Here is a 26,993-nt window from a genome sequence, read left to right as displayed (position 1 = left end):
GAGGACAGTGCATGCATTCTTAGCTAGCTGTGCGGAAGTCTCACATCAGTAGCATTGTCTCTGCATTGAAAGAGTTCAATTTAAATGACATTCGCCAACACAGATGGCAGAGTTTGGAATCTCCACACGTATTTGCAATAAAGACCCATACCAATGTGCCGCTGCCTGATATTATTGTTATTATTCTCATCACTATTGACCTGTAAACTGTATTTTGGCTTAGTAGGATTCCTCTCTGGTTGCTTAATACTCAAGCCAGACAACAAAATGAGTCCCCTTCAGTTTTTGTGTGTGCATGTGTGTATTACAATATGTCTTTAATATTGACATATAATATTATTACAATTCGGCCAATACTAATAAGCCAACAGTTGTTTTAATTGTTAAGTTATGGCCAATAACCAATGAAACCAATAAATGGCAGAAATTACAAGTCTTTACTATTTTGACTAAATAAATGAAAAAAGTTACACACTTAAAACTAAAAGCGGCCATTTTAAATGTTACAAGTGAATATAGGCATCGAAACATTATGATGTACAGTATAAAAAATGAATATTCATTTTGAGATTTGCTAAAAGATTACATTTAACAGTGTTGTTCAATTATTAGTGTTTTTCAAGATGAACTTTAAATGAGCATTAGATGACAGCAAAGTTAATGTAACTTGTAAAAATAGAAATATCATATATTATACAATTAATTTGAAGGTGTCCGTGTTACAGTGTACTTATACATTTAAGTACTGAGCAATAATAATTAATGGGGTTAGTTTTATGTAATAAATAATATAGTAACTACATGTAATAAGGGCACTGTAAAATAAAGTGTTACCAATGGTTACACTTTATTTTAAGGTTTCCTTGTTACAGTGGAATTATACATTTGTCAGCGTGGGTTGCAAAAAACACAGCAAGTAAAAGTGCTGGATCTAATTGCAACAGTCTATTTATTAAAAAAATATATTAAATATACACTTCAACTGGATATCTCCAAACAAAAACACCAAGAACAGAAATTAAATGCACGTATTTTAGAACTGACAGAGAAAACGAAACAAAGGGTGAATAACTATTAGAATGATATATTGTGCAGACCTATACATTTTGTGCAAATTTCTGTTTTCTTTTTCTTTCAGCTTTAAGCCCATAGAGCTGTTATATTAGTTCTAGTACACTGGCCTGCAATGGTTGGAGAAGTGGTTGTAGTGTGTTTGTTTGTGTTTATATGTGAATGGCAAGTTTTTTGATTGCTCCATATGGCTGGCCTTTGCTTGTATATTGGCAAGACTGTACCATAAGGCTGTGAGTCTAAATAGCATGATAGAGAGACACATAAAGATAGACAGAGACTTATACTGGCTTTCAAGCAGCTGGCGATGAAACAGACAGGCAGCCGCATAAACGAGTGAAAGAAGTAGGTCAGAGGCAAGAGAGAGAGTGTCTGGAGAGACTCTGAGCTGGTGAGGAGAGGGAGAATAGAAATGATAGGATGGGTTTCATGCCCTCTTTTGTTTTCATCTCCATTTTCATCTCGGGTTCAGGGAGGAGACGGTGTGATGATGCCACGGGAGGCAAACAGAGACCAGCTGGCACCTGAAGTGCTGTTGAGTGACATTGATTGACAGAAGCCTCTACTAAATTACGGGAAACACCAGACTCGGTGTTATTCATGCTGTGAGATGTGACAGCACCATGCAACTTGATGTACATCGTGAACATTTGTTCTTTCAGACTTTCTAACACACACATGCACACATATTATAATTTAGAACTTTGAATTGTATGTTTTAGGATTTCCAAAGTAATTGCGCTATAGCTGTACTATTTAAAAATGTTTAATAGCAAAGAAATCTCAGCACAATCTAGTGTTATTGTTATCTAGTGGCATTTTTTTTATGTTTGTAAAGATAAAAACTAAAATTATAGAATAGAATATTTAAAAAGATATATTTTAGTTTTGTTTTAGTTTTTCCCAGTTATGTTTTTAATTGAATAAATCGAATTACAATTGAATATCATTTTTACTTGGGTTTAAATCCATAATGATGAAGCATTTTAGTTATGCTTTAGTTATGGCATTCAATGAAGGCCAAAATAAATGAGTAGAAACAATGTGAAAAATACAATTTTACATGACTTCCTCAGGGAAAAAAATAATGACCTCTTACGCTGGTGTACAGCATTCGATATTTAACAGTAGAGTAAATACCGTTCTGCTATTTTGAGCTCAGAGATCATGACACAAAGGATCAAGCTAGATGTGCAAATTTAGCTCATTAAAAGTAACAGGCTAATCTCCATCTAATGATCACCTCAACATCTGTCAGCAATAGCTCGCGTTTGGAAACGGCACCTGCTTCAAAGACCAGGCCCATTTGAACGGCAACCACCTGACAAGCACAAGCCTTTTCCCATTTCGCTCCGTTTCCTTTCAGGCTTTCTGCCCATTTTATCTTTGAGATCACAAAATGGGCACAGATTGTATTGTTGAACAATAAGCAGATTTATCAGTAATGAACATGAACTAGATTAAAGGTTGAATTAGCAGAGAATCATTTCCTGCTCTGCCAAATGAATAGATTTTGAGAGATAGTGACACAATGACTCAATCCAGCAAATAACCTAGAGGGAACAAATGAAAATTAGAGTCAGTTTTGCACAGTATTTGCCTACCCTCACTCGTGTGTGTTCAGGGTCAATGGCAGCGCTGCTACGCCAGAAGTATCGGAGTGTGCTTGTTCTGCATTGTCAGCTGCCTGGTTGTAGTTATTGAAATACAAAACAGAACATCCCTGAAAAGGAAAATGATATAATTTGCTACAACATTAACCATTTCTTGGTGGGTTGTTCTCAAAATGTTTTTATTTTTCAACCTTGAATTTTGAAATTTAGTTCAGTTGTCTCCTACTAAAGTCTTCTCAAATGAAGAAATGGTTGGAACACCAGTGACTTTTCAAAAGATTTTTTTTTAAAGATGGTGTCAATATAATCTCAAAACATATAGTACTGATTAGACTAAAATAAATAAAGAGTAGCATGTAATTATTTTTTTACTCAAACATTAAACAATATAGCACCAATAACCTGCTGATGATGAATGATATTAACATGATTAAATTTGAAGGTAAATTAATACCCTTTTCAGCCACAGAGAATCACCTGAAGCGTAGTATGATTTTTTTTTTCAATTTCATTCCAATATTTCTTTATCATAGATCAATTTATTTTCATTTATTTATATTATTTTAGATTATAGTGTTTAATATTATTTAATATGTTGTTACATCATTCTATATATTGTATTAGAAATTGTTTTCCTGTTTTGCTAATGCTGAACTTGAAAAGCAAATAAATGAATAATTATAAATGTCATTAAAGTGGTGTACCATATGAAAGGGCTTTTTCAGGCACATGACTATTTATAACTTTTTTTAAAAGTGCAAAAAATATAGTCAAAGCATTTCATGTTATTTAATACAATTATATAAGTAATAAGATCATGCCTTTTGTTTCTCCACTTTATTTGAAATCTTTTTTATGTCTAAAAAGTCAAGGAACATGTTGGTCACCATATTTTGAGAATAATGCTGATATTTAATGTACTACATGCAAAAGTGTTCATTTGTCTCATCAAAATATTTCCTTTTATTTCTGTCTCTCTCTATAGTTGACTCCGGCGCAGCCCTGTCGCGCCCGCAGCGCCCCCTCTCGGCCCGGGCGGCCCACCATGCCCCGTCCATGAAGGGCTACCAGGTGAGTCGCAGTCTGTCTCAACACTCCTCTGGGCCTTGCTACTGCATGCCTGAGGACGGTGACACTGCGCGGGACTACATGCACCACCCTGACCACTACCAGGGGCACAATGACCACCCCTACTACCCGCCTGGTGGGCCCCCTGAAACCCTGGCCATGGTACCATCTGGTGGAGGCACCTTCCCTCGCTCACACCCCAGTCAGCCGCAGCCCTACGACTCCACGTGTGAAGAGTGTTTATCCTCGGGAGTGCATGGCCACGGGCATAAGATGCACCGTATCCCGCCCAACCTTCTGGATCAGTTCGAGAAACAGTCGCCCTTCCACCCCGACGGCTTCCACACCCTGCAGTACCAACGCGCACCCAGCGGGGAGCAACGCAGTGAGAGCCCGAGTCGCATACGGCATCTGGTGAACTCGGTTCAGCGTCTCTTCGCCAAGTCTCATTCTCTAGAGACACCATCTAAACGAGAGTTTAACGGCACCCGTGGGGGAGAGTATCGGGAAAGGGATAGGGGGCACCGCAGCGGTGGAGAGGAAAGCGGTGGACATCATTATTCGGGAACACACCAGTCTCGCTCTGCCCGTCGCAACAAGAGCCGAGAACGAAGCAAGAGCGGAGACTCCCGCCACGAGTCTCGCAGCTCCCGCCACCGCAGCAAAACAGCTGGCTGGTGGAGCTCCGATGACAACCTGGACAGCGACAGCAGCTTCCTGGTGGGTGCAGGCAGGGGCGCTCGGGGGTATCCCACTGGACACGAGACCCTGGATGCTGCCATCCAGGAGCTTACCCTGAGGAAATCTAAGGGTCCACCTCCAGGAGAGTGCATGGCTTGCACCAACATAGCCATGGCAGGGGACAGCGGACACTCCCTGAAGAGGAGCACATGGTCAGCCATGACGGTCAGTCAGGCTAGAGAGGTCTATCCATCTTCCCGTGGTGGTGGAGGTGGAAGTGGAGGAGCAGGAAGAGGTGGAGGAGGATATGACAAGGCATTGGTTCCTCTGGATCCCAAAATGAAGGAACGATCACTCCACTTTCTGCAGGCAAGTTCTGTTTATATGCGCAAATTCTGAAATTCCCTTCCAATTAATGAGTGTGAATTTGAATCTAATTGGATCTGATCAATCAATCAATCAATCAATCAATATCTATCTATGAAAATATCTATTGTTCTATCATGCCATAAGGCCTATCTGCATTTGTAATTTAAAGACATTTTCAATTCAATTCTGAATGGCGTACAACCTCTGTATGTAAGTGAGACAAACTTTTACAATATGTGAGCCTATTTTGAAGTCAGTGCAGTGACCCCAAATCGGCTCCCACTGAGATTTCAATATTTATGTGGAGTCTCTGTTCTCAAATACAATCAGTCTGCTGTCCTTATTGACTTGCAGATTCATTTCATTGTCAAAAGAATTAATCTGTCTGCAGAGATGAGATAAATGACAATTTCTGTGAGAGAAAGGAAAAAAAAAAAAACATAACTTGATGATTATGTTTGTTATCAGCTGCTAGCTGTGAAGAATGGAGCCTGATGCTATTTCCAGCATCTGTCAGCTCAGTGTGAAAGGGTGAAAAACAGAATCGGAGGATACAGGAAAACAACACATTAACCCTTGGCCTGTATAAAACCCAATGTGAACACTCACAAACGCTGCTATTGATATCAGTAGTGAGCTGTGTGCTCCATTTCTCCTACTCATCTGCTCAATTACACACACACACACCACTGACATCCTGCTTTGTGATATCAAGTGTCCTAGAATACAAGATTCTTCTTAGCATCATAATTCAGCTGCCTACATGGTTTGAATAGAAGGCCAACTGCATCATAAATGCATTGTTCTTACACACAGATATACTACAAGTGAAAAACAAACTCACTGTGTATCTCATTATTCTGTATAAAACACATTACAGGTTTGGTATTGATAATGGGGCACTTGAGCCTTACTCACAGAGCTATGGGGTTACAATCTTTTCACCAAAATATTGGGAAATATGATGCTATATGTCCACTCTATCAATCAAAATACCATGATTTTGCTGCAGACAGATTTCCAATATGTCTCCAATAGCTTTATGTGCTGTTAAAAAATAACTTCAGAAACTACATGAACAAATAACACAGATTGACAATTGGAAGTGCTGTCTTGAACTGTACTGTATGTCCTGCTTCTTCCTTGATGAATGAGCAGCACATACTGTACTGTACTTGGACTCAACCACTGTTTTCCTTTCTGTTTTTCGCTTTCTTCTCACATACACTCTTAGGCTGTTATACTCACTCCCTGTGAACACAGTTATTTATCCTACCACAAATACTTATTTGTAGACACACACAAATGGGGGAGGAAACTTTATCTGAAATGACGACAGGTAAAATGAGGATAATTGTTCTGAGTGCCTCCTATGCATTCTCCCACACTTCCCACCATGTGTCAGCATAACATTATGGTTATGTTTCGGTAACCGGACAGAGCACTAGGAGCAGGGGCGTAGCCAGTAATGGGCCAGGGTGGCACTGGCCTGCCCACATTACTCACTGGCCCGCCCAGGCAAGTTTGATAAAAATACATTTTTAGTTTATTTTTATTATTCAAGTGTATTTAAGAAAATATATTAATATATACCTGATTTATTGTTGACTGGTGTGTGTGTTTAATTTGTTTTCCGAATAAAATGGAACTGTTGAAGCAAGTTGTAGAAAGCCTCCCTCCGGAACGTTATTGGTTGCTATGGTTGCTAGGGGTTCCGACAGGAAAATTCAGCGGCGCTGGCGCCACAATAATGGCTAAACAACTTTCTTTAATGTGCTATTTGAAAAAAGCAAGAGTTGAGGAAGAAGACACGCTACTGCCTTCCTCTACCGAGTCCACCCAGCCCAGTTCTTCAGACTCATTAACCCACAAGAAGGCTAGTCAGGTGCTGGTGGCGGCCGCTTCTTGCTCCCTCTCTCCCGGTCAGCCTGACGCGGGTTTACCCGCCGATCTAACTGCGATATTATTATTTTAGCTTACTTTATTTTCGGGTGAACTGTCTTTGCACTGCTGACTAGCCTGAATAAAATAGACAGGTTATTGTCTATACTGGTTTGTCCAGCCTTTATTGAGCTCTGTTGGTTGAACATGATGATTTGCCGAATATTGCGAAATAAAGGTGTAACTGTTTTTGCAGTTTGTCAATTAATTTTTCTACTCTCTAAGGTTTAATTATTATTTAAGTCAGTTTTTTTCTAGGAAAAACTATAGGCCCACTCACATTTTCACTGGCCCGCCCAAAATACAATTTCTGCCTACGCCACTGACTAGGAGGTTACACTCCTTTCCAGGTACAACATTGAGCCACAGTTGAGCACCACTTATGAAATAAAGACTACAGATTCACACTATCCCAGTGTTCATCCTGTTGTTTTTTAGCGGACACCAGTGGGAGTCCTGGCTCAGTTGTATGGAAGCTTGTTTCCGCCACAGAATAAAACATTTTAAAAGATAATTGTGACTTTTCATCTCACAATTGCGAGTTTACATCTCGTAATTCTGACTCTTTTTTTTTTTTTTTACAAAGTTATAAATTCAGAATTGTGTGATATAAAGTTGCAATTGCAAGAAATAAAGTCAGAATTGCAAGAAATAAAGTAATTTATTTAGCAATTGCGAGTTATAAAGTCCTAATAACTCGCAATTGCTAGTTTATATCGTGCAAATTTGAGTAAAAAAGTCAGAATTGCAAGATGTAAACTCGCAATTGTGGGATAAAAAGTCACAACTAGCTTCCATAGAGAAGAGATGTCATTGCAAGAGGGATGGGAAGGTATTTTTAATAAAGATTATGAGGGGTCATGAATTTTAAAGAAAATATGATGTTTTATAATTTATAATAAACAGCGTAATATTACATAAAAAATAAGAATTGCCAATTTTGATTTCAGCGTGACTTTACAGTAATATTATGGTGTGTATATATATATGTATATTCTATAAATAAATACAATTATTATATAAAAATGTAATAGTAATTAATTAACTATTAATATGTATATATCATTTTTATTTTTATTTTATTTTTTGCTTCTTTTTTTTTAGATGACTTGCATGACGCTTCAGTCCCTATGGTGGTAGTGAAGGAAAATATCAGGCTGTGTAGGGGAAGTGATAGGTCTGATAGTTTTTGACCTGGCAGTTATCATTTTTGTTGCAGCCACACTATGTCACATCATGCGTAGACTTCAAACACTTGGCGCTCGAAGAAAAGAAGACCAGTTTCAGCAAAGCGTACACCGAATAGCAGCTGTGAGAAAGCACAATAAGCACCAGGTGCACCCCATGCCATTCCTGCTCTGTCCCCAGGCTCTTGAGTGGGAGAGAGAGAGAAAAGACAATGCATTCTGACGGACATAACCAACTGTGCCGTCTCCGGCATTCTCCGCTATTGTTGCCCAGGGCGACAGGAACGTGCATGGAGGTCTCGTCCTGACTCTAATTTAACTTCCTGTAATATTAGCGCTTGCAAGCTCCAATTACACAGAACATCAGCTTCAACGTGATAGAAATACATTCGGTCAGTCGCCACTTTTGTTTTGCTATTTGTCACTGCGAGACAACCAATCAACTTTCATACACTCCCACTCAGTATGGTACAAACATACTGTATATCCAATCCTTCAATGGTCACTGTGTAGCTACATACATTGTCATAACCAGCAGTGTAGGAGAGTAACTAACTACAAGTTAGCAACACTGCTACACTATTCAGTCGTTTGACAACATCTCGGTTTTCTGAGTGTGTAGCATGACAATTTCTATTTTTCGGTTTTTGTTCACATTGTGTTGACGCGCTAAGAATCAAACATGCTTTCGTAAATGTTCACTTTCTCTGTATGTAGTTTTGGGAAGTCCAGATCATTGTATAGAACTGGTATATTTTGGTGGTGTGCACATCCCAAACACCCAGATTGGGCTAAGTAACATAAACGAAAAAAAGAAGCGTGAAGTCCACACACTGACTCTTTTTTTTTCTCCCCAGTCCCAGTAATATAGATCTTGTTATATTTTTGATATTGCTTTTCTTTTCTTTTTTGTCACATGACTTGTATTATTTGTCACATGTTTTTGAGAGTGGGCCCAATTAAGGTGATTACCATGTTTCTTTTTAAAGTTGGCTTTACTCTACATTGGTGTGGCTGAAGAAGACCTGAAGGTCGAAACTTTGTGCTATTAATTAATTCATTTATTTCAGTGTTCGGACCTCACGCTTCTTTTTTTTGTTAATGAATTGATTCAACCCATAATTTATTTGATTAATTGTCCATTTAATAGCTTTAATGTAATTAGTAACTACATGTTAGTAGTTTGTAGTGTAGCTAACTACTTTTCCCACAAGAGTAGCTTGACTGTAGTTTGACTATAAGCAAAGCAAAGCTACAAGCTATTTATGAGTTAAAGTAACTGACATCCAGAGAACCCGCATATAGTCCCCATCTGATTCTTTGTTCCATCATGAAGAGCAACTGGTCCTGAGGAAACCGAGGTCTTACAGTGATAGCTGACGGCGGAGCAGCTGACTCAGCTACCCTGAGCCTCTGGGGAGGAAGAAACCCAGCTGTGGGCGCAAGCTCAGTTGGGGACTCATCGCGGGAGAGCAGTTTTTTGATGTGATCTGATCTGAAGACATGGGGATAAACCAGATGAATCCTCTATTACAAGTCAGCCAATCTGTGTCGCAATTAGCAGGGGAGCGGAAGGAAGTGAAATGTGTCAATATAATGAGAACGAATACCAGGGGCGGTAGGGGGGAAAAATAAGAGGATGAGAATAATAACACAGGTTGCAAGGAAGGAAAGGGGGTTTGTGGGAAGTGGGATGGGGGAATCAGTGATCTTAAAGTCATGAAATCAAAGCTGACAATTATTGTTTTCATTGAATATTCCAGTATTTGTTGGCTTTATTTGATTTATCCATGCACATCCTTATTTTATTTGAGTTCATATGCCCTTGTAATCTTTAGTCAGTGTTTACTGATGTGTTTGAAGTGGTGCAACTGTGGGAAAACCTGTCACTCTGACGCAATCTCATGACAATTCATAACTAATTTGTACAATCTCAGCCTTATGTGTTCAAATGATTTGCTAATGGCACTGTGACTGGTATGTTTAAGGGTGGACCTTCACACGTAAATTCTTTTCAATAACCGTATGTTTAGCTCATACAAAATCGCCACTTCGTAACATTTGCGTTTTTCCATGAGTTCAGGTTGTTCACTCACATGAGATCGCACCAACTGCAAACTAAAATGATCCAACGATCCAATCAATTCCCTGTTGGGTAAAACCAAGTCCCGCCCTACATTTTTCTTGTTTGAGAAGCTGTTTCACTAAGATATGCGTCATAATAAGGAAGAAAACGCTATCGCAACGTCCGTTTCATGCCAACTTTAAATTAATGTCTTACCTAGAAATAAAAGGTTGTCATTATTTATCCTTTTGTGGATACTAACCTGTTTGCCTTTTTTTCTTCTGCAGAACATAAAGGAAGACATTAGATTTGACAGTTGTTTTTGCCCAAATAATGAAAGTCAATGGCAAACAAAACAACATTGTATGGACAAAAAAATGCAATGATATTCTTCAAAAGATTTTCTTTTATGTTCCACAATTTTGGAACTACAACAGGGTGAATAAATGACTACATTTATTATAGCCTCTACTTTGTGTTAGTGTTGCACGGTGCACCGATACTTCAAAACTACGCGATACTCGGAAATTAAAAACTTCACGATACCTAAATTTATTAGTATCGATACTTCTAAGAATGACCGCGTTCCAGATTTGTAAGAGAGTATTGCATGTTGGTGTGTGCAACGCACGCTTCCAGTGCCTCCCTATGGACGTCTGTGTTTTTCTCCTCATGCGCGTGTGACAGGGCGCGTGAACTGAACGAGCAGAGAGAGAGAGAGAGAGAGAGAGAGAGAGTGAGCGAGCCCCGGTCGCGCGCGCGCACTCTCTCTCTCTCTGCGGAGCCAGGCGAAAGTATAAACAAGGCTTCACCGTCTCAAAACTAAGCGCTGTCTTGCTCTCTCTCTCTCCCTCGCACATATTAATCAAAATAATTCGACACGATGGTAAGGTCGGGAGACTAAAGTTTCATGTGGAGCATTCGGAGTTTTTTTTTTTTTTTTTTTTATTACCGCTGGGTGTAAGTTGTGGTAAAATACGTTGCCTTATCTTCTCTGAATCGTTCCGCACATTCAGCTGACATAAACCACACTTTAAATAAACGAAAAAAACTATCCAGTCATGAAATGTTTTCTGTGATGACAGTGGGATGTAACCGCCTGGATAATCACACAACGCGCACACGTCCGATAATGACACGTCCAATTCGCGAACTAATGACTCATTTGAACCGATTCGTTTTAATGAATGGTTAAAACAACTGATCTGTCTGAATCGGTGTATAACTAATCGTTAACACTTTGTAATAAGGTTTCATTTATTACATAAATTACATAAAACAAATAAAAACACTTGTTTTTTCCCCCCGAAAAAGCATATGACTACTTTTTTCCACACAATGCTATCATGAATCGATAAGAGAATCATTAAAGAATCGGATCGATAAGCAGAATCGTCAGTGGCATTGATATTGATAAAATCTTATGTTTCTTATGATAACTGAGATAATGCTGCTAAATTTATTTATTTTTTTACCTTGAATGTCATTGCTCTAATTTATTTTTTATATTTTTCATATTTCATATTTTGTTCAAATGGTTATTATAGCCTATCTGCTGTTCAAATGTTCATTTATTAGTGTGTTATGATTGGAATGTTGTCCCAGTTTTAAAATAAAGCACAGCAATGATATTTGAGAGTGTTTCTCCCTTTTCAGGAAAAGTATCGAAAAAGTATCGAAATCGCAATTCTTGACTTGGTATCGGTATCGAAACAATAATTTTGGTATCGTGACAACACTACTTTGTGTAGACTATCCCTTTAAATTGAAATGATCTCATTATTTACTCACCTGCATGTAATTTCTTGCACATACTGTACATGCTGTTATATTTTTTTTAACTGAACAATATATAGTGAACTATTCAAAATGGTCAGAAGGAGGCCAGTTATGTGAAAGTTGTGTAAGAAAAAAATATATAACATTATTGCAGTGACTTTACTACAACTTTTGCATTTTTCTTCTGCATTTAAAGAACAAAATAGAAGTCTGAGGGAAAATAAAGAGAACGGTAGAGATGCTCAAACCAAGGACTAGAAAAATGGATGAGCAGCTTCTCAAGAAGAGGCAGTTAAGCTCCTGATTTAAAATTATCTTTGTGTATGGGTGTGTTTATGTGTACATAAGTGCACATGTGTGTATTACAAGGAAGATAGGAGGGGGTGGAGACAAGAGAAACAGAGATGGATAGAGAGATCAAGTCGCATCATCCTTTGAAAGAGGATGACCTTTAAATACCCCGCTGATTGGTCAATTGATATATGAGGCATTCCTTCTCTCTCTCTCTCTCTCTCTCTGTCTGTGTGTGTGTGTGTGCACAATCTACCTTTGGTCATTTGGTGGTGGGATTATCATCTGATGTCAGTGAAAGAAAGGTATGAGAAAAGACCTAAAAAGAAGAATAAACCCCTCTGTGTTGGTTGTTTTGTATGTGTCTATATTTCTGAATATAGGTATTGCCACTTTGGTCAAAATGTCGCCTTATAACTTTGCCCGGATAGTTCACCCAAAAATGTCATCATCATTTACTCACCCTCAAGTTGTTCCAAACCTTTATGAATTTCGATCTTCTGTTGAACACAAAAGAAGTTATTTTGCAGAGTGTTGATAATCAAACAGTTGGAGGTAGACATTGACTTCCATAGGGGGAAAAAATACCATGGAAGTAAATGGCTACTGTCAACTGTTTGGTTACCAACATTCTTTAAAATATCTTCTTTTGTGTTCAACAGAAAAAAGAAACTCATACAGGTTTGGAACGACATGAGGTTGGGTAAATGATGACAATTTGTATTTTATTTTTTGGGTGAACTATCCCTTTAAGTATGCTAATCATATTTAAATTTTTTAAAATGTGTCCCCACAGTGAGAGCTGACCTATAAACAAAACATGATACCCAGAGAAAACAGCAAGTTTAAGAGGGAACATCCTCTTGTCAAACACAGAAGATACTGGACCTGTGTCTGTCTCACTTCACCATGAGTTGAAAGAATTATTGGTTCTGTTATTAAATGTCTAGCCACCTTAAAGTCGCTGTGCAGCTTGTAAGACAGACTTTTTTTTATTTTATGTGTACAAAATATGTGACAGAGAGCAGCAATAAGACACAGCGATGCTATCAGAAAAGGACATGGCTCTGGAGAGCAAAATTCATGAAAATAAATAATCTTGCCTCTACCCTCCATAACCTGCTATCTCCCCACATCTGCACTGTGTCCATGCCCCAGCCGAGGGGCAGCTCTTGAGTGTGATGACAGCTCTAAATGTACAGCTGGTGCCTTTCATCCATGTCATCCAATCAGATTTCATTTTACTCAGCTGCCCTCAGTTCAACCTTTTGTTCCCCCTGGTTATACTGTAGCCAGAAAGCCACAGCTCTAACAAGGCTAGGTTTTATATATATACTGTATATATATATACATAAATCTTTAGTTGCATTATCAATGCATTTTCTCTCATATCAGTGGTATTTATTTACAGAACATTAAGTTTAGGTCCTCATTTTTAGCATTGGGACTTTTCACTTAATGGTGAGGGTTTTCCAGTGACTCTTCCTGCAGGTTACATAGATAGGTGGAGACAAGTGACTTTCTCATATTGAACCTGTTTGTTCAAAACACTGATTCATTCAACAATAAAACTAGTGACTGTCTATTTGAGTGAGTCATTGAATCATTTACTTATCTGATTCATTCAAAACACTGCTTCGTTCAGCTATGAAGCAAGTGAATGGCTGCATCCGAAATTGCATTCTTCCCTAGTTGGCAAAAAAAACCAGAATATGAAAAGGATTCGCAGTATTCAACAGTAAGTGAAAAGTACCTGGATGACTTGCTTCTTTCAGTGAGATTCTGAAATGTACATCAAGGGAAATGAGTTGCAAATGCAACTGACTCTGGTAGGTCACATGACAATGACAACAACATAAATGCTAATGCAGTGTGTCCGGAATTTCATTCATACTACACCCATTAATGCTACTATATATAACATACTTTATAAACAGTCACAAAGTAATTACTTATTCAAATTAAGTACCTACTCAGAGAGTATCCATTTAATAATTCACTCATCTGATTTATTCAAAAACATTGATTTATTCATAAACGAAACAAGTAACTGTCTTAATGAGTGAGTCATTAATTAATTCACTCTGCTGATTCATTCAAAAACAAAAATACATTCACGAAAGAAACAAGCGACTGTCTGGGTGAGTCAGTGAATCATTCTCACAACCGACTCGTTCAAAAGATTCAAAGAAAATGCCAATATTGTGTCTAAACTGTCTGTTTATCATTATTAACTTGTGTTGATATAGAACAGCCTCATCCCTCATTAGTTTCATAAGTAAAGGCCAGACTGACAGCAAGTCATGTGTCTCTTGCAGGTGCCCTCAGATGACTGGTGTGGTGGCGGTCCATCAGACAGTGGTGGGGAGATCCCCTGCAGACGTATGCGCAGTGGCAGCTACATCAAGGCCATGGGGGATGACGACAGCGCTGACTCAGACAGCAGCCCCAAAGCCTCACCCAAATCAGCCCTCATCGCCCAGAGAGAAGCCTTCCGCCGGTCCGTCAGCATGGACCAGCGCTCCTCCACCACATCCAAGTCAGTAGTCACTTGATTTTCAGTTTGTTGCTGCTTTGAGATTTGTATTTGCTGTATTAAAAAGTAGCACATTTTGGAGTACCATGTAGTAGAAGTGCCAGCTGAGACTTTAATGGAGTATTCTTCTCCTCAGGTACTCGTGTAAACAGTGCACAGATGTGTACCCGAACAGCCGCACTACGCCTAAAGGCCACCCTCGCTCCCGCAGCTACACACGCTCTCTGACCAGCGCTCAGGTATAACACACTCACACGATGCACAGTGTTTACATCACATTTAGTTAGTGATCCAAGCTATTTTAATGTTTTCATTGTCCTTAAATAACCAGTTTGGGTGGTTGCTTGGGCAAAAATAGGTGATTGCTAGGGTGTTCTGCTTCTTAGTTGGGCATAACTAGGTAGTGACGGTTGTTCTTGTGATTGCTAGGCTGTCCTGCTAGTTGTTAGGGCATAACTTGGTGGTGGCTTGGGTGTTCTGATGATTGCTAGGCATAACTAAGTGGTACCTATGGAGTTGTGGTACTCTAAAAAATGTGGGGTTGTTTCAACCCATGTTTGGGTCAAATATGGACTAACCTAGCCATTGGTTAAAACATTTTAATAATTTTTTTAACCCAATGATTAGGTTTGTCCATATTTGACCCAAACATGGGTTGAAACAACTCAGCATTTTTAGAGTGTTGCTAAGGCATAACTAGTCAGTTCCTAGGGGGTTTTGGGTGACCGCTAACGTATAACTACGTGGTGGCTTGGGGGCTCTGTTGGTTGCTAGGACATGACTCTGTGTTTGTTAGGGTGTTCTAGGTAAATACTGATTGGCCCAAGTCAAAAGAGACTTATGACTTACAGCTCTGAGAATAATATTCTGATCACAAGATATAACCCTAAATCAGAGCATAATAATAATGTGCAGAATTAGTTGATACATGAACAATATACATGTTCAGTTGCATGAAAAGTCTGAGTTATATGCGGAAACATATGAATCTCAACCTTAATTGAAACATGATCTATACGCCCGTTAAAGGGATACTCAACTTTTTTTGGAAATAGGCTCATTTTACAACTCCCCCAGAGTTAAACGGTTGAGTTTTACCGTTTTTGAATCCATTCAGCCAATCTCCGGTTCTAGAAAATCGCAACTTTACATTTTCCGTCGGTCTTAGTGCACGATGTAACTACAGAAGAGTCAAGTTTTAAATAGGACAAATATCGAAACTCTTTGGTCATTTTTTTTTTTAGAAATGCTAATGGTCTTGTCCACTTCAATGATGTATGCTAAGCTATGCTAAAAGTGGTACCGCCAGAACCGGAGATCGGCTGAATGGATTCAAAAACGGTAAAACTCAACAGTTTAACTCTGGGGGAGTTGTAAAATGAGCCTATTTCCCAAAAAAGTGGAGTATCCCTTTAACACCAAGGACGATAACAATAAAGATAATGACAAAGATATAGTTCTAAACATCGTTCTCAATATTAAAGAATAGCACCACAGCTATAACGATAACAGCACAGAGAAACGCTATCGTTTGAATCATTTTCAGAACGATTTTATCCAGCTGATGAATGATGAAAACATTGACAGCCAATCAGAATCCATCCTGCATTTAAGCGGCAGACAAGCACCCGCCTAGAATAAACAGAACGATATCAGTGGACGCTAATATAGTTATATTTATGGTTATCGTTCTTGGTGTGAACGGGTCTTATGTGTGTGTTAGCTGAGCGACAGTCTGAACCTGTTTGGAGAGATGGAATCACAGGCTGTGGAGGCACTGGATCTACCCGGATGCTTCCGTACCCGCAGTCACAGCTACGTACGGGCCATCCAAGCCGGCTGCTCCCAGGACGATGACTGCCTGTCTGTCTTCTCCATGTCGGGCCCACAGGGGAGCATGAAGGGCGAAGCAGGTGAGTCATCACCATGTGTTTATGTATGTGTGGGTATACCTAGTCTGCATGCTGTCACAGGGATTAGATTAGAGACTTAATGAGTTTTTGGATCAGTCTCATAGGAATTGCTGGAGAAACACGCTTCAGCCAAGGGATTTAGATCAAAACTACTTTCCTTCTATCTCTCCGCTCTCAGTATATCAAGACTGTAAACAAATGTTACATGGTAAACACAGTAAAATGCTCAAACTCCCTTGAGATCGTCTGTCTCCTTGACTGTCCCTTGGGTTGTAGTCAAGATTATGGTGGCACCGTGGCAGTGTTAATCTCGTCAATGAAATACTGAAATTAATTAATGTGACAAAAGCCAAAAGCTATGTAAAAATTAACGCTGCTTGGTCGTAATTGCAACGATATTTTATTCTCTCTATTATTTGGATGACTTTCCATCGGTTTTTATTGTCCCTTATTCTCTCGTATAGAGTAGAGACTCTCACAGGAGTTTTATTAAAGCCCTTGTGAAGTGTCAAAAGCATCCATCTGCAGTTTCCCAAGGCAACACTAATGATACACACCGGAGTGTGAGTGTTTTTAAGAGAGAGGGATGAGGAGAGGACAAGAGAGATGGAAGGACGGCTTAGGCATGCTTTTTTAAAACTCCTTTAATCTCTGAGTGTGTCCCACTGAATTTCATGTATCTGCACTCAAGAGCTAGTGTGTGTGTGAGTGAGCTGATGTTACTTAAGCCATGAGGATGTGTCTAAAGCTTTTGAATGACTCTCGACTGGGAATTTTTAAGCTGTAATGTATTTATGTACATTTCTCCATGATTATGTCTTCTATATACAATGAAACTACACTGAACAAAATTATAAACGCAACACTTTTGTTTTTGCCCCCATTTTTCATGAGCTGAACTCAAAGATCTAAGACTTTTTCTATGTACACAAAAGGCCTATTTCTCTCAAATATTGTTCACAAAATGTGTAGTTTTACAGTATTGTATTAAAAAAAAAAAAAAAAAAAAAGGTTGTTGATTGTGGCCTGTGGAATGTTGGTCCACTCCTCTTCAATGGCTGTTAGAAATTACTGGATATTGGCAGGACCTGGAACACGCTGTCGTATACGCCAATCCAATACAGTAAAACTGCACATTTTAGAGTGGCCTTTTATTGTGGCCAGCCTAAGACACACCTGTGCAATAATCATGCTGTCCAATCAGCATCTTGATATGTCACACCTGTGAGTTAGATGGATTATCTCGGCAAAGGAGAAGTGCTCACTAACACAGATTTAGACAGATTTGTGAACAATATTTGAGAGAAATAGGCCTTTTGTGTACATAGAAAAAGTCTCAGATCTTTGAGTTCAGCTCATGAAAAATGGGGGCAAAAACAAATTTTTATAATTTTGTTCAGTGTATATTTCCATCTGTATGCATTCTCACAATTCTCTATTCTGTAAATTGTAATGCTTTTACAATGTACAGTTCTCAGTCTTCAGAAGCCATATTATAGCTCTGGGTGAGGAAACAAATTATTGTCACTATACATTTATCTGCCAATTAGAGTTTTTATAATCAAAGGTTTCAAAATATCTATACAATGGTAAAATAATGAAACTACACAAATACTTATTTATGATTTAAATATAAAAGATTTTGCAAAGATTTGTACGTTTTTAGATGAATTAGACAGATTTTGTATGGTTTAGTCTATATTGTACATTTCAGCATATATCGAAATGTGTAGAAATGTTTTTATAAACTTTATGCAAACATTTCTAAGGATACTAAGGAAATCAGGCTTTTAGATGCAGAAGCTTACAGTCGTCACTAACATCGTCATTTTTTTATTTTGCGTTATGGTCAAACGAAACTCAGAGGATGACATTTTGAACATTGTGTTTCTATAAAGATGCTACAAGTTTGTCTTGGTTGTATTTTGTTCATTGTGCCGGAAACATGTTTTGTTTGTGTGTCCATGTTTTGTCTCAGCTAGAAAAATGGGCCTAGTACTTGAGGACTTTTGCCGATATTGTACTTTTGTAAGACTTTGCATCCTCACATTTCTCTATGTTCTCCTTACCAACTTCCCTTCTTCGGCGGAGAGTTAACTCAAAGAAAGTGTGTTTTATTCTTTCTGTGGGGATTGTTTTAAGTGAACAGCCCTTCATTTTTTTTAAATGAATAATATACACTCACCTAAAGGATTATTAGGAACACCATACTAATACTGTGTTTGACCCCCTTTCGCCTTCAGAACTGCCTTAATTCTACGTGGCATTGATTCAACAAGGTGCTGAAAGCATTCTTTAGAAATGTTGGCCCATATTGATAGGATAGCATCTTGCAGTTGATGGAGATTTGTGGGATGCACATCCAGGGCACGAAGCTCTCGTTCCACCACATCCCAAAGATGCTCTATTGGGTTGAGATCTGGTGACTGTGGGGGCCATTTTAGTACAGTGAACTCATTGTCATGTTCAAGAAACCGATTTGAAATAATTCGAGCTTTGTGACATGGTGCATTATCCTGCTGGAAGTAGCCATCAGAGGATGGGTACATGGTGGCCATAAAGGGATGGACATGGTCAGAAACAATGCTCAGGTAGGCCGTGGCATTTAAACGATGCCCACTTGGCACTAAGGGGCCTAAAGTGTGCCAAGAAAACATCCCCCACACCATTACACCACCACCACCAGCCTGCACAGTGGTAACAAGGCATGATGGATCCATGTTCTCATTCTGTTTACGCCAAATTCTGACTCTACCATCTGAATGTCTCAACAGAAATCGAGACTCATCAGACCAGGCAACATTTTTCCAGTCTTCAACTGTCCAATTTTGGTGAGCTCTTGCAAATTGTAGCCTCTTTTTCCTATTTGTAGTGGAGATGAGTGGTACCCGGTGGGGTCTTCTGCTGTTGTAGCCCATCCGCCTCAAGGTTGTGCGTGTTGTGGCTTCACAAATGCTTTGCTGCATACCTCGGTTGTAACGAGTGGTTATTTCAGTCAAAGTTGCTCTTCTATCAGCTTGAATCAGTCGGCCCATTCTCCTCTGACCTCTAGCATCAACAAGGCATTTTCGCCCACAGGACTGCCGCATACTGGATGTTTTTCCCTTTTCACACCATTCTTTGTAAACCCTAGAAATCCCAGTAACTGAGGAGATTGTGAAATACTCAGACCGATCCGTCTGGCACCAACAACCATGCCACGCTCAAAATTGCTTAAATCACCTTTCTTTCCCATTCTGACATTCAGTTTGGAGTTCAGGAGTTTGTCTTGACCAGGACCACACCCCTAAATGCATTGAAGCAACTGCCATGTGATTGGTTGATTAGATAATTGCATTAATGAGAAATTGAACAGGTGTTCCTAATAATCCTTTAGGTGAGTGTATATAAATACAGGTCTCAACAAATCCTTTCTGTCTTTGTCGGTCTAGTGTTCCCGTACAGGAAAGGACCCCCTCCTCTTCCCCCTCGCATGTCCAAGCCAATGATATCCGTGACCGCTCAAAGCAGCACTGAGTCTACTCAGGATGCTTACTTCCAGAGTACAGGACAGCCCGTTCTGGTCCGGCCCAGACAGCACAGCAACTCAGTGGACCTGACGGGGAGCAGCGGGGGCCGTACCTCAAGAGGTGGGCATTACCTTGGAGGGAGCACAACGCGGGTCCGACAGAGCAGCAACTCTGCAGAGAGTCTGAACGGCAGGGCCCTTCAGAGCATCGGCTATGGGGGACCTGGTCCAATGAAACCCAAACACAGCAGCTCGGCCGACAACCTACTGGAGGGGCCCAGGGGATCCAGGGACCGGGCTGGAGGCAGCCTGGGGAAATCGGCCTCTCTGCCCCAGAACAGTATGTCCCTAGCTAAAGCTCTGACTGGAGGAGAGGAGTTCAAACAGGAAGGACGAGGGAGGAAGTGGAGACCCTCTATCGCAGTGCAGGTAAAAGAGGGGACTATCCCATGAGGGATACAGACTGATCTCTCTCTCATGTGCAACATTTTTGTTAAATGTCTCTCTGTGTGTTTTCCAGGTGGACAGCTCAGAGACATTGTCTGACTCAGACCCTGAAGGCAAAGCGCTGAGAGAAGTGCACTCCATAGGGGTTCAGGTGGAGGATGACAAGAGGTAGATCTAGCTTCATTTTTCTCAATGTATTAAGATAACATTTTCCATGACAAATGGAATTGAATAGCACAGTTATCTTTCCCGTGTTTATGTATTTGCAATTAAAGGAGTATTGAAGGGTTCCTCACTTATTTTAAACAGCCAAAATGTATTTACATGAATCATGAGTTGCTACTTGGTGGCAGGTGGTATTAGTGGGAAGGACATTTCTCATTCTAGACAGCATTTAATTATTTTTTAACGCTCTTGAGTGCAATATGAGTCACATTGTTAATCTTTCCCGAAAAAGCAAGACAGTCCATTTTTAACTATGTATATTAAATGTGTTACATTTAATGATAAATAGATAATATGATAAATAGGGTTGGAGGCTGATTACTGTTTCAGGACTGTTCCATTTATAAATAATAATAAGTAAATAAAATACCAGCGCTCAAATGGTGTTCTTTTTCAGTGAATCAAACAGACACATGACTAATCATAGCAGTTACTGACTGGTTGTTTATATGACAACATGTAGTTAAAGATTATGGGATTGGTCAGAAACATTTTATAATAGTAATGAAAGTTATATAGTAACAAATATAGTATTGTTTAATATATACTTCAGGCCTATTATTTGATTGTATTTATGCCTCATTAAAAAAGAATAGTCATTAATAAATCTGATTAAATGCAACTTAAAAAAAAAATTACTTTGCCAAATGATGAGAACTTTAATAATAATATGTAATGGAATTTTACATTTCCCCCAAAAAAATTGCATTCGCTCGGTTTTGCGAGTGAACGCAAAATCAAGATTTTTCCGCACAATTTTTTCCAACACCATGTCCGTTTAGTGGCTCCACAAAATTATTATAATTTTTTTATTAGAAGTACTGTACTAAAATAATAATTAAGTCCGTTACAATTCCCATCCCATATATATATATATGCAACGTGTTACATTTTGTCAAGATGTTTGGAAACCAAAGCATTTGCATGTTGTTTGGACTATGCAGTTTAAGATAACATTAATATATTTCAGTGTTTGATTTTAAGAACATCTTTGTGTTGGGTCCCTACTATCTGTCCAATGTGAAATCTAAGCAGTTGAGAACCAGTGCACTAGCTTATAGATTAGTTCAAATCTAACAGACATGTACTAAAAGCTGCAGACATCGACTAAAAGCTTTTATGGCCTCTTTAAATATCTCTCTTATATTTCCCTTCATTCTCCAAATTGGTGAAAAAGTTGCCAGGGGTGGTTGGTTTATTTCTGAGGTGGGGAGTGTGAATGTGTCACAGTGTTTGATGAGCAAGAGGTGCAGGTGCAAGGTTCACACACACGCACGCAAGCAAACGCACACACAGTGGGTGTACGTGCTAGGAACACGGAGTGAGGTGAGAGGGTATAATTAGGCAGCCATTACGCAACACTGCAAAACCTGTGAAATGATCTCATTGTCACTCATTCACGAATTAGCTTTGTGCCTTTTGATCATTAATTACCATTGTCAGCCTCTTTCTTGATTTAGCAGAAACTCTATTGGTTTGAACTCATTGGGGTCATATTTCATAGGCTATTTTTGGCATTTATTAAAGGCGTGGTTTAGGTTTAATTAGTTCAAGCTCAATCAACAGTATATTTGGCATAATGTTGATTTCCACGAAACATAATTTCCAAGCGTCGTTCATTTTCCAAAAAAAAAAAAAAAAAGTTATAGTTACGGTTGCTACAGTCTCTGTTACATTTGCAGCGGTTGGAATGGAAGTGATTGGTGGAAATCTGTAAACATGAAAATACTTTAAAGAGTATAGCCACACGATGTAAACAATATGAGTGTTAATATGATTTTAGTGTGATAAATTGCTTACTAACCATTTCTCTGCAAAGTTGCATCCAATTTTACAACTTTGTTGCTATGACAATGCAACACCACAAACCCTAAAATTATGATTTTTAAAGCTCAAATAATACACAAATTTAACAGAATTGAACAGAACCTTCAAACATTGGCCCCATATACTTCCATTGTAAAGGCCTCACTGTAACTTCATTTCTTGGTTTGTTTAAAGAAAACAAGGGACAAGTTGAAATGACTTTTGTGGTAATGAATGTTACGCCATAAATGCGGTAAATATTATCACTATATCAGTAACTACAGTTCTATCGGTCTACCACTACATTTGAGTTGAATTATCCTGTTGTTTGCTCCAGACGAGCCCGTTTCAAACGCTCCAACAGTGTGACAGCGAGTGTCCAGGCTGACCTTGAGACAGAGGGTTTTGGTGGGCTGACCGTCCCCACTCAAGACAAGGGCCTGCAGTTTGGCTGCTCATTCCAGCGGCACTCGTCTGAACCGGAATCAGCCAGTCAGTTTGCAGAGTACCGCACAGTGCACACACAGGGCCAGTGGGCCTACCGTGATGATTACCACAGCGGTTACACCACCGAGCCCGGCCCTCCAGAACTGAGGGCCCTGCCCCGCTCTCACTCCCCTCTGCCTCTGGCCCCCGAGCGCGGAGTGGGAGGTTGGAGCGAGGGCCCGCGGAGCCTCCCAGATTCGGCCCGAGCCTCACCCTGCTTACGGGACGGAGAGTTCTTCCTCCGGCTCCTGCAGACAGAAGTAGAGAGGATGGAGGGATGGTGCCAGAACATGGAGAGAGAGGCAGAGACGAATGAACTGCCGGAAGACGGTGAGTGAGGAATAACAGAAGAGATGGTTGGAGCAGACATTGACTAAAAGCCCCAAAACACTCATTTTGATTTCATGGAGTCTTGACTCTGTTGTGTTTTGCCCAGTTTTCTCTGTTTAAATGTCTGATTGGTTTGTTTTGTGGTTCAGTGTTGGAACTCATCAGAGGAGCTGTCGGCAATGCTCAGATGCTCATGTCACAAAGAGTCCAGCAGTTCTTTAGGATGTGCCAACAGAGTGTGGTGAGTGCTTTGTGACTCTCTCTGTTGTGGATAAAAGAGAGGACGTCCTTACTTACATTTTATTTGTATCTTATGTTTTTATTTTAAAATAACCACCACAGTAATGCAGGTGGTAAAACAAAAAAGAGATCATCATAAATTTGGCATTATTTTACAGTATAAAGGCATATAATGTTTTACTATTTACAATTACAGTTAAGGAATATTGCAGTTAACAAGTTTTAACTGTAGCCCTTTACAGTTTTCTTTTGTAAAAAATACATTTTAGTAATGATTTTAGTAATCTGTTTGAACTGAACTGTTTAAATGAACTGATTCACCAAAATAAAGTGATTTAAGAAAATGAATCAGACCTCTCAACACTAATATACACTCGATAGAAGTTCTTTCTCTATAATGTCTCTTTCTGTGTGATTTCTAAATAAAGCACTGCAGTGATGACGTATTTTACTAGGCCAACCCAGAAGTTAGCATCAGCCTTGTTCCCTCAACAAAAACCCAATAGGATTTTTCTTTATATTGCTGGAAATAAGATCTGTGACCAAACAAAAGTTCAAAAATGAACACAGGTTTTTACGAATTTTGTAGTCTAAATATAATCAGCTGAAGCAAATATGTAGGCTATAACTAAACCACAGTTGCATGATTTGAAGAGTTATTTTCCATCCACCTATTTTTATGCACATTTTGGGATGTTGAATAAAAAAAAAAACATTGGATACAATAAGAACACGTGCATAAACTACGATGAAAACACGTTTACCAAATAAATCCCTTGAAGCACAACAAAAAACTCATGTGACTTTGCCTCAACCGTGGATGGGATTGGATAACTGGACTAACCAGTGGACTAATTTCATTGCACAGCATCTCAAATGTTGGTTTGATCCTTCTGAAATCTGTCGTCAGAATGATTTGGTTTCATTCCCTCCCAGAAGTGTCTCACACAATTGAGTTCCCAAACACCAGGCATCTGAACGCTAGATAACATGACAGCGTTTATTGCGTTTCGTCTGCACGCTCTGAGATGCAAGTCATTTATAATATAGGGGGGAAAAAAAGAGCCACGGTGACTTCCCCAGTTGCAGAAACTTCCATTTTTATTACAGATATTTTGTCCCAGGAAGTTCCTTTAACGCTGCTTTAATCTTTATGTGATATTCCATTTTTGGGCACAAGTTAAATTCGCAACTTTGGATTGAAACATGGCTACTGTCACCATCAATAAGCCTTTGTTTGAGTTGGAATAGTTTGCAAGAGCGCGATTATAAACACAACTAGGCTGTAAAAGCAGACTTTTGAATAGATGAGTTTTCCTGGGGTGCGTTTCCCAAAAGCATCGTTAGCCAACTATGGTCGCAAGTTCCGTCATTTTCAGCATAGCTCAGCATAGAGTCGGTGTTTCCCGAAACCATAGTTCCAACGAACATTTTTTTGCCGTAGAGTAAAATGTGAAAATATCTTGAGGCATTTAACAAAAACTCATTCCAAAAACTTTGACTTCAGGATGATGGAACTGTAAGTGCAAAAATACTAGATCATTCCTGTGTTTTGGCCTACGGAAATATGTCATCCCTGCAGCACTCTATAATATCTCCCACTCTTCTCATAGGATCCTTCATCATACCCTCAGCCCACCACTCAGGATCTGGCGGGTTACTGGGACCTCCTCCAGCTAGCCATCGAGGACGTGAGAGTGAAGTTTCAGGACCTCCAGAGGCTGAAGGACTCGGGCTGGCGGTTGCCTCCTGAGACGAAGGTGAGAGTGGAGATCCGCTCTGCTCCACAGCTCCACTCCAGTGCCAAAACAGCAGCGGGCAGGAGAACCGCTCGTGTGCTGGGTCCCAGCAACTCTCTGCCATCACACAAACACCTCAGCAAGAAACGGAACTAAACTAGAAAGACGTGCATGTTCTGGAATAACAGCTGATTTACTGCCTAAAGACCTGCTCATTTGCTTTGAGATATTAAAACCTAACAAATATGTAACTAATATCTCTGTTTTCTTTCTTTTTTACTGTCTGCTGCTTCCACAATTTCATGCTCATCCTAAAAACACTAATCCAAAATCATTCTTATGTTGCAACCGTCCCTTCTCCGTATATGTCCTGGTCTCCATCCTCTCTGCTTGTACGTGTGCGTTTTCGGTGTCCTTTCCCTGCGTTCCCGTCCATCCCCGCATTGGTCATCCATGCTGTCACGCCACTCCCCCCGCTCTTCCTCTCAGGAGGACAAGAAGGTTCCACCTCCATTACCAAAGAAGCCCATCGGTGGCGTAACGGGCAGCCTGAGGGCCGACAGCACAGCCGAGGCCGGGGGCATGCTGGTGGTCTCGCGTGGACGTAGCGTCCCCGAACGGGAGAAATCGCTGGACCTGGGCGAACGGCAGAAGCTGGAGACGCGGCGCAGGCTGCTCCAGACCAAACGCTCCGCTTCATTCCGCCAGAATTCTGCCACGGAGAGCGCTGACAGCATCGAGATCTACATCACAGAGGCTCAGACGAGACTCTGAATCAGTCAGACACCCCGTAAACAACCACTACGGCTCTTCTCTGGCCCTCTGCACAGACGTCCATGTTACAAATCGGCCAGAGAGCGAGGGCAATTACTCACTTTAGCGTGATAGATAACTACAGACGGCCTACCAGTATGCTGCTGGTGTTTGGATGTGAGCTTACACGTTTTATTTGATTTTATTTTGTTGTTGAGCAAGTGTTATTATTCTCACAAAAAAAGGGCTCAACCAGCACAACCAAGTGTTACATGATTGAGACTTTTGTAAGTCCACAAAATATATACAAATTTAAGGACTGTTTTAATGAACCACGGCAACACATACGGGTGCAATATCACATATTAAAAGGATCTTATCTTGTAATTTTAAATAATAGACATTGTTTTGATATAATCTTGGCAGTGTATGTGTTTGTTAATTGATTCCACAGTGCGGCGGACGTAGCCCCTTTCACTGTGACACTAGCGCACTCTTGTGGCCAGAGTAGAGCAATGCACCCTGATGTAAATTTGGGCCTGAAACTGAATGTCTTAGCAGCGCAGTAGTAAAACTCAACAACGTTTGCAGTAAAGATAAATGCCTTTTTTGAAAAGCCAGTTATTAAACTGTCACAGGGATTTGTCTCCTGTATAGTGCAATATCACTTTGCAATTGCATTCAGGCTTCTGAGGAAAAAACACACATTCAGGCTCTGAGGCAACAGCCACGCTTCCTGAAACAGGATGGTCTACATCATAAGACTCTTCAAACACAGCAGCCGTTGTTCGAGGGGTGCAGAAGACAATCCTTAATTTCACACTTGACCTGCACACTGAAAAATGATCATTCAGAGGGAAGGGGAAGCATCTTGTTCATTTCACCCCTCTGCCTTTTTTTGTAACAGATGAAAAACGTGAAATCAATGTAGCTTCTACATTTTGC

At 39.8% G+C, this 26,993-nt stretch overlaps 1 protein-coding gene across 1 annotated transcript in view; it reads left to right on the top strand.

Annotated features, from left to right (window-relative positions):
• The window catches only part of dlgap3 (discs, large (Drosophila) homolog-associated protein 3), a 201,660-nt gene extending 174,667 nt beyond the window's left edge, over positions 1–26,993 (top strand). The window contains exons 3-12 of the mRNA XM_056257590.1: positions 3,670–4,802; positions 14,384–14,604; positions 14,738–14,840; positions 16,325–16,514; positions 19,946–20,451; positions 20,543–20,637; positions 22,838–23,316; positions 23,466–23,557; positions 25,170–25,316; positions 25,785–26,993. Of these exons, the coding sequence (XP_056113565.1) occupies positions 3,741–4,802; positions 14,384–14,604; positions 14,738–14,840; positions 16,325–16,514; positions 19,946–20,451; positions 20,543–20,637; positions 22,838–23,316; positions 23,466–23,557; positions 25,170–25,316; positions 25,785–26,069 (3,180 nt within the window). The 5' untranslated portion in view covers positions 3,670–3,740 and the 3' untranslated portion in view covers positions 26,070–26,993. The remainder of the gene's footprint in view (positions 1–3,669; positions 4,803–14,383; positions 14,605–14,737; positions 14,841–16,324; positions 16,515–19,945; positions 20,452–20,542; positions 20,638–22,837; positions 23,317–23,465; positions 23,558–25,169; positions 25,317–25,784) is intronic.

The sequence above is a fragment of the Rhinichthys klamathensis genome, unplaced genomic scaffold (assembly GCF_029890125.1).
Source record: "Rhinichthys klamathensis goyatoka isolate OS25496 unplaced genomic scaffold, OSU_Roscu_1.1 h1tg000140l_1, whole genome shotgun sequence".
NCBI classification, from domain to species: Eukaryota; Metazoa; Chordata; class Actinopteri; order Cypriniformes; family Leuciscidae; genus Rhinichthys; species Rhinichthys klamathensis.
Note: the sequence above shows the minus strand (reverse complement) of the source record. Positions and strands in the feature narration are given on the sequence as shown.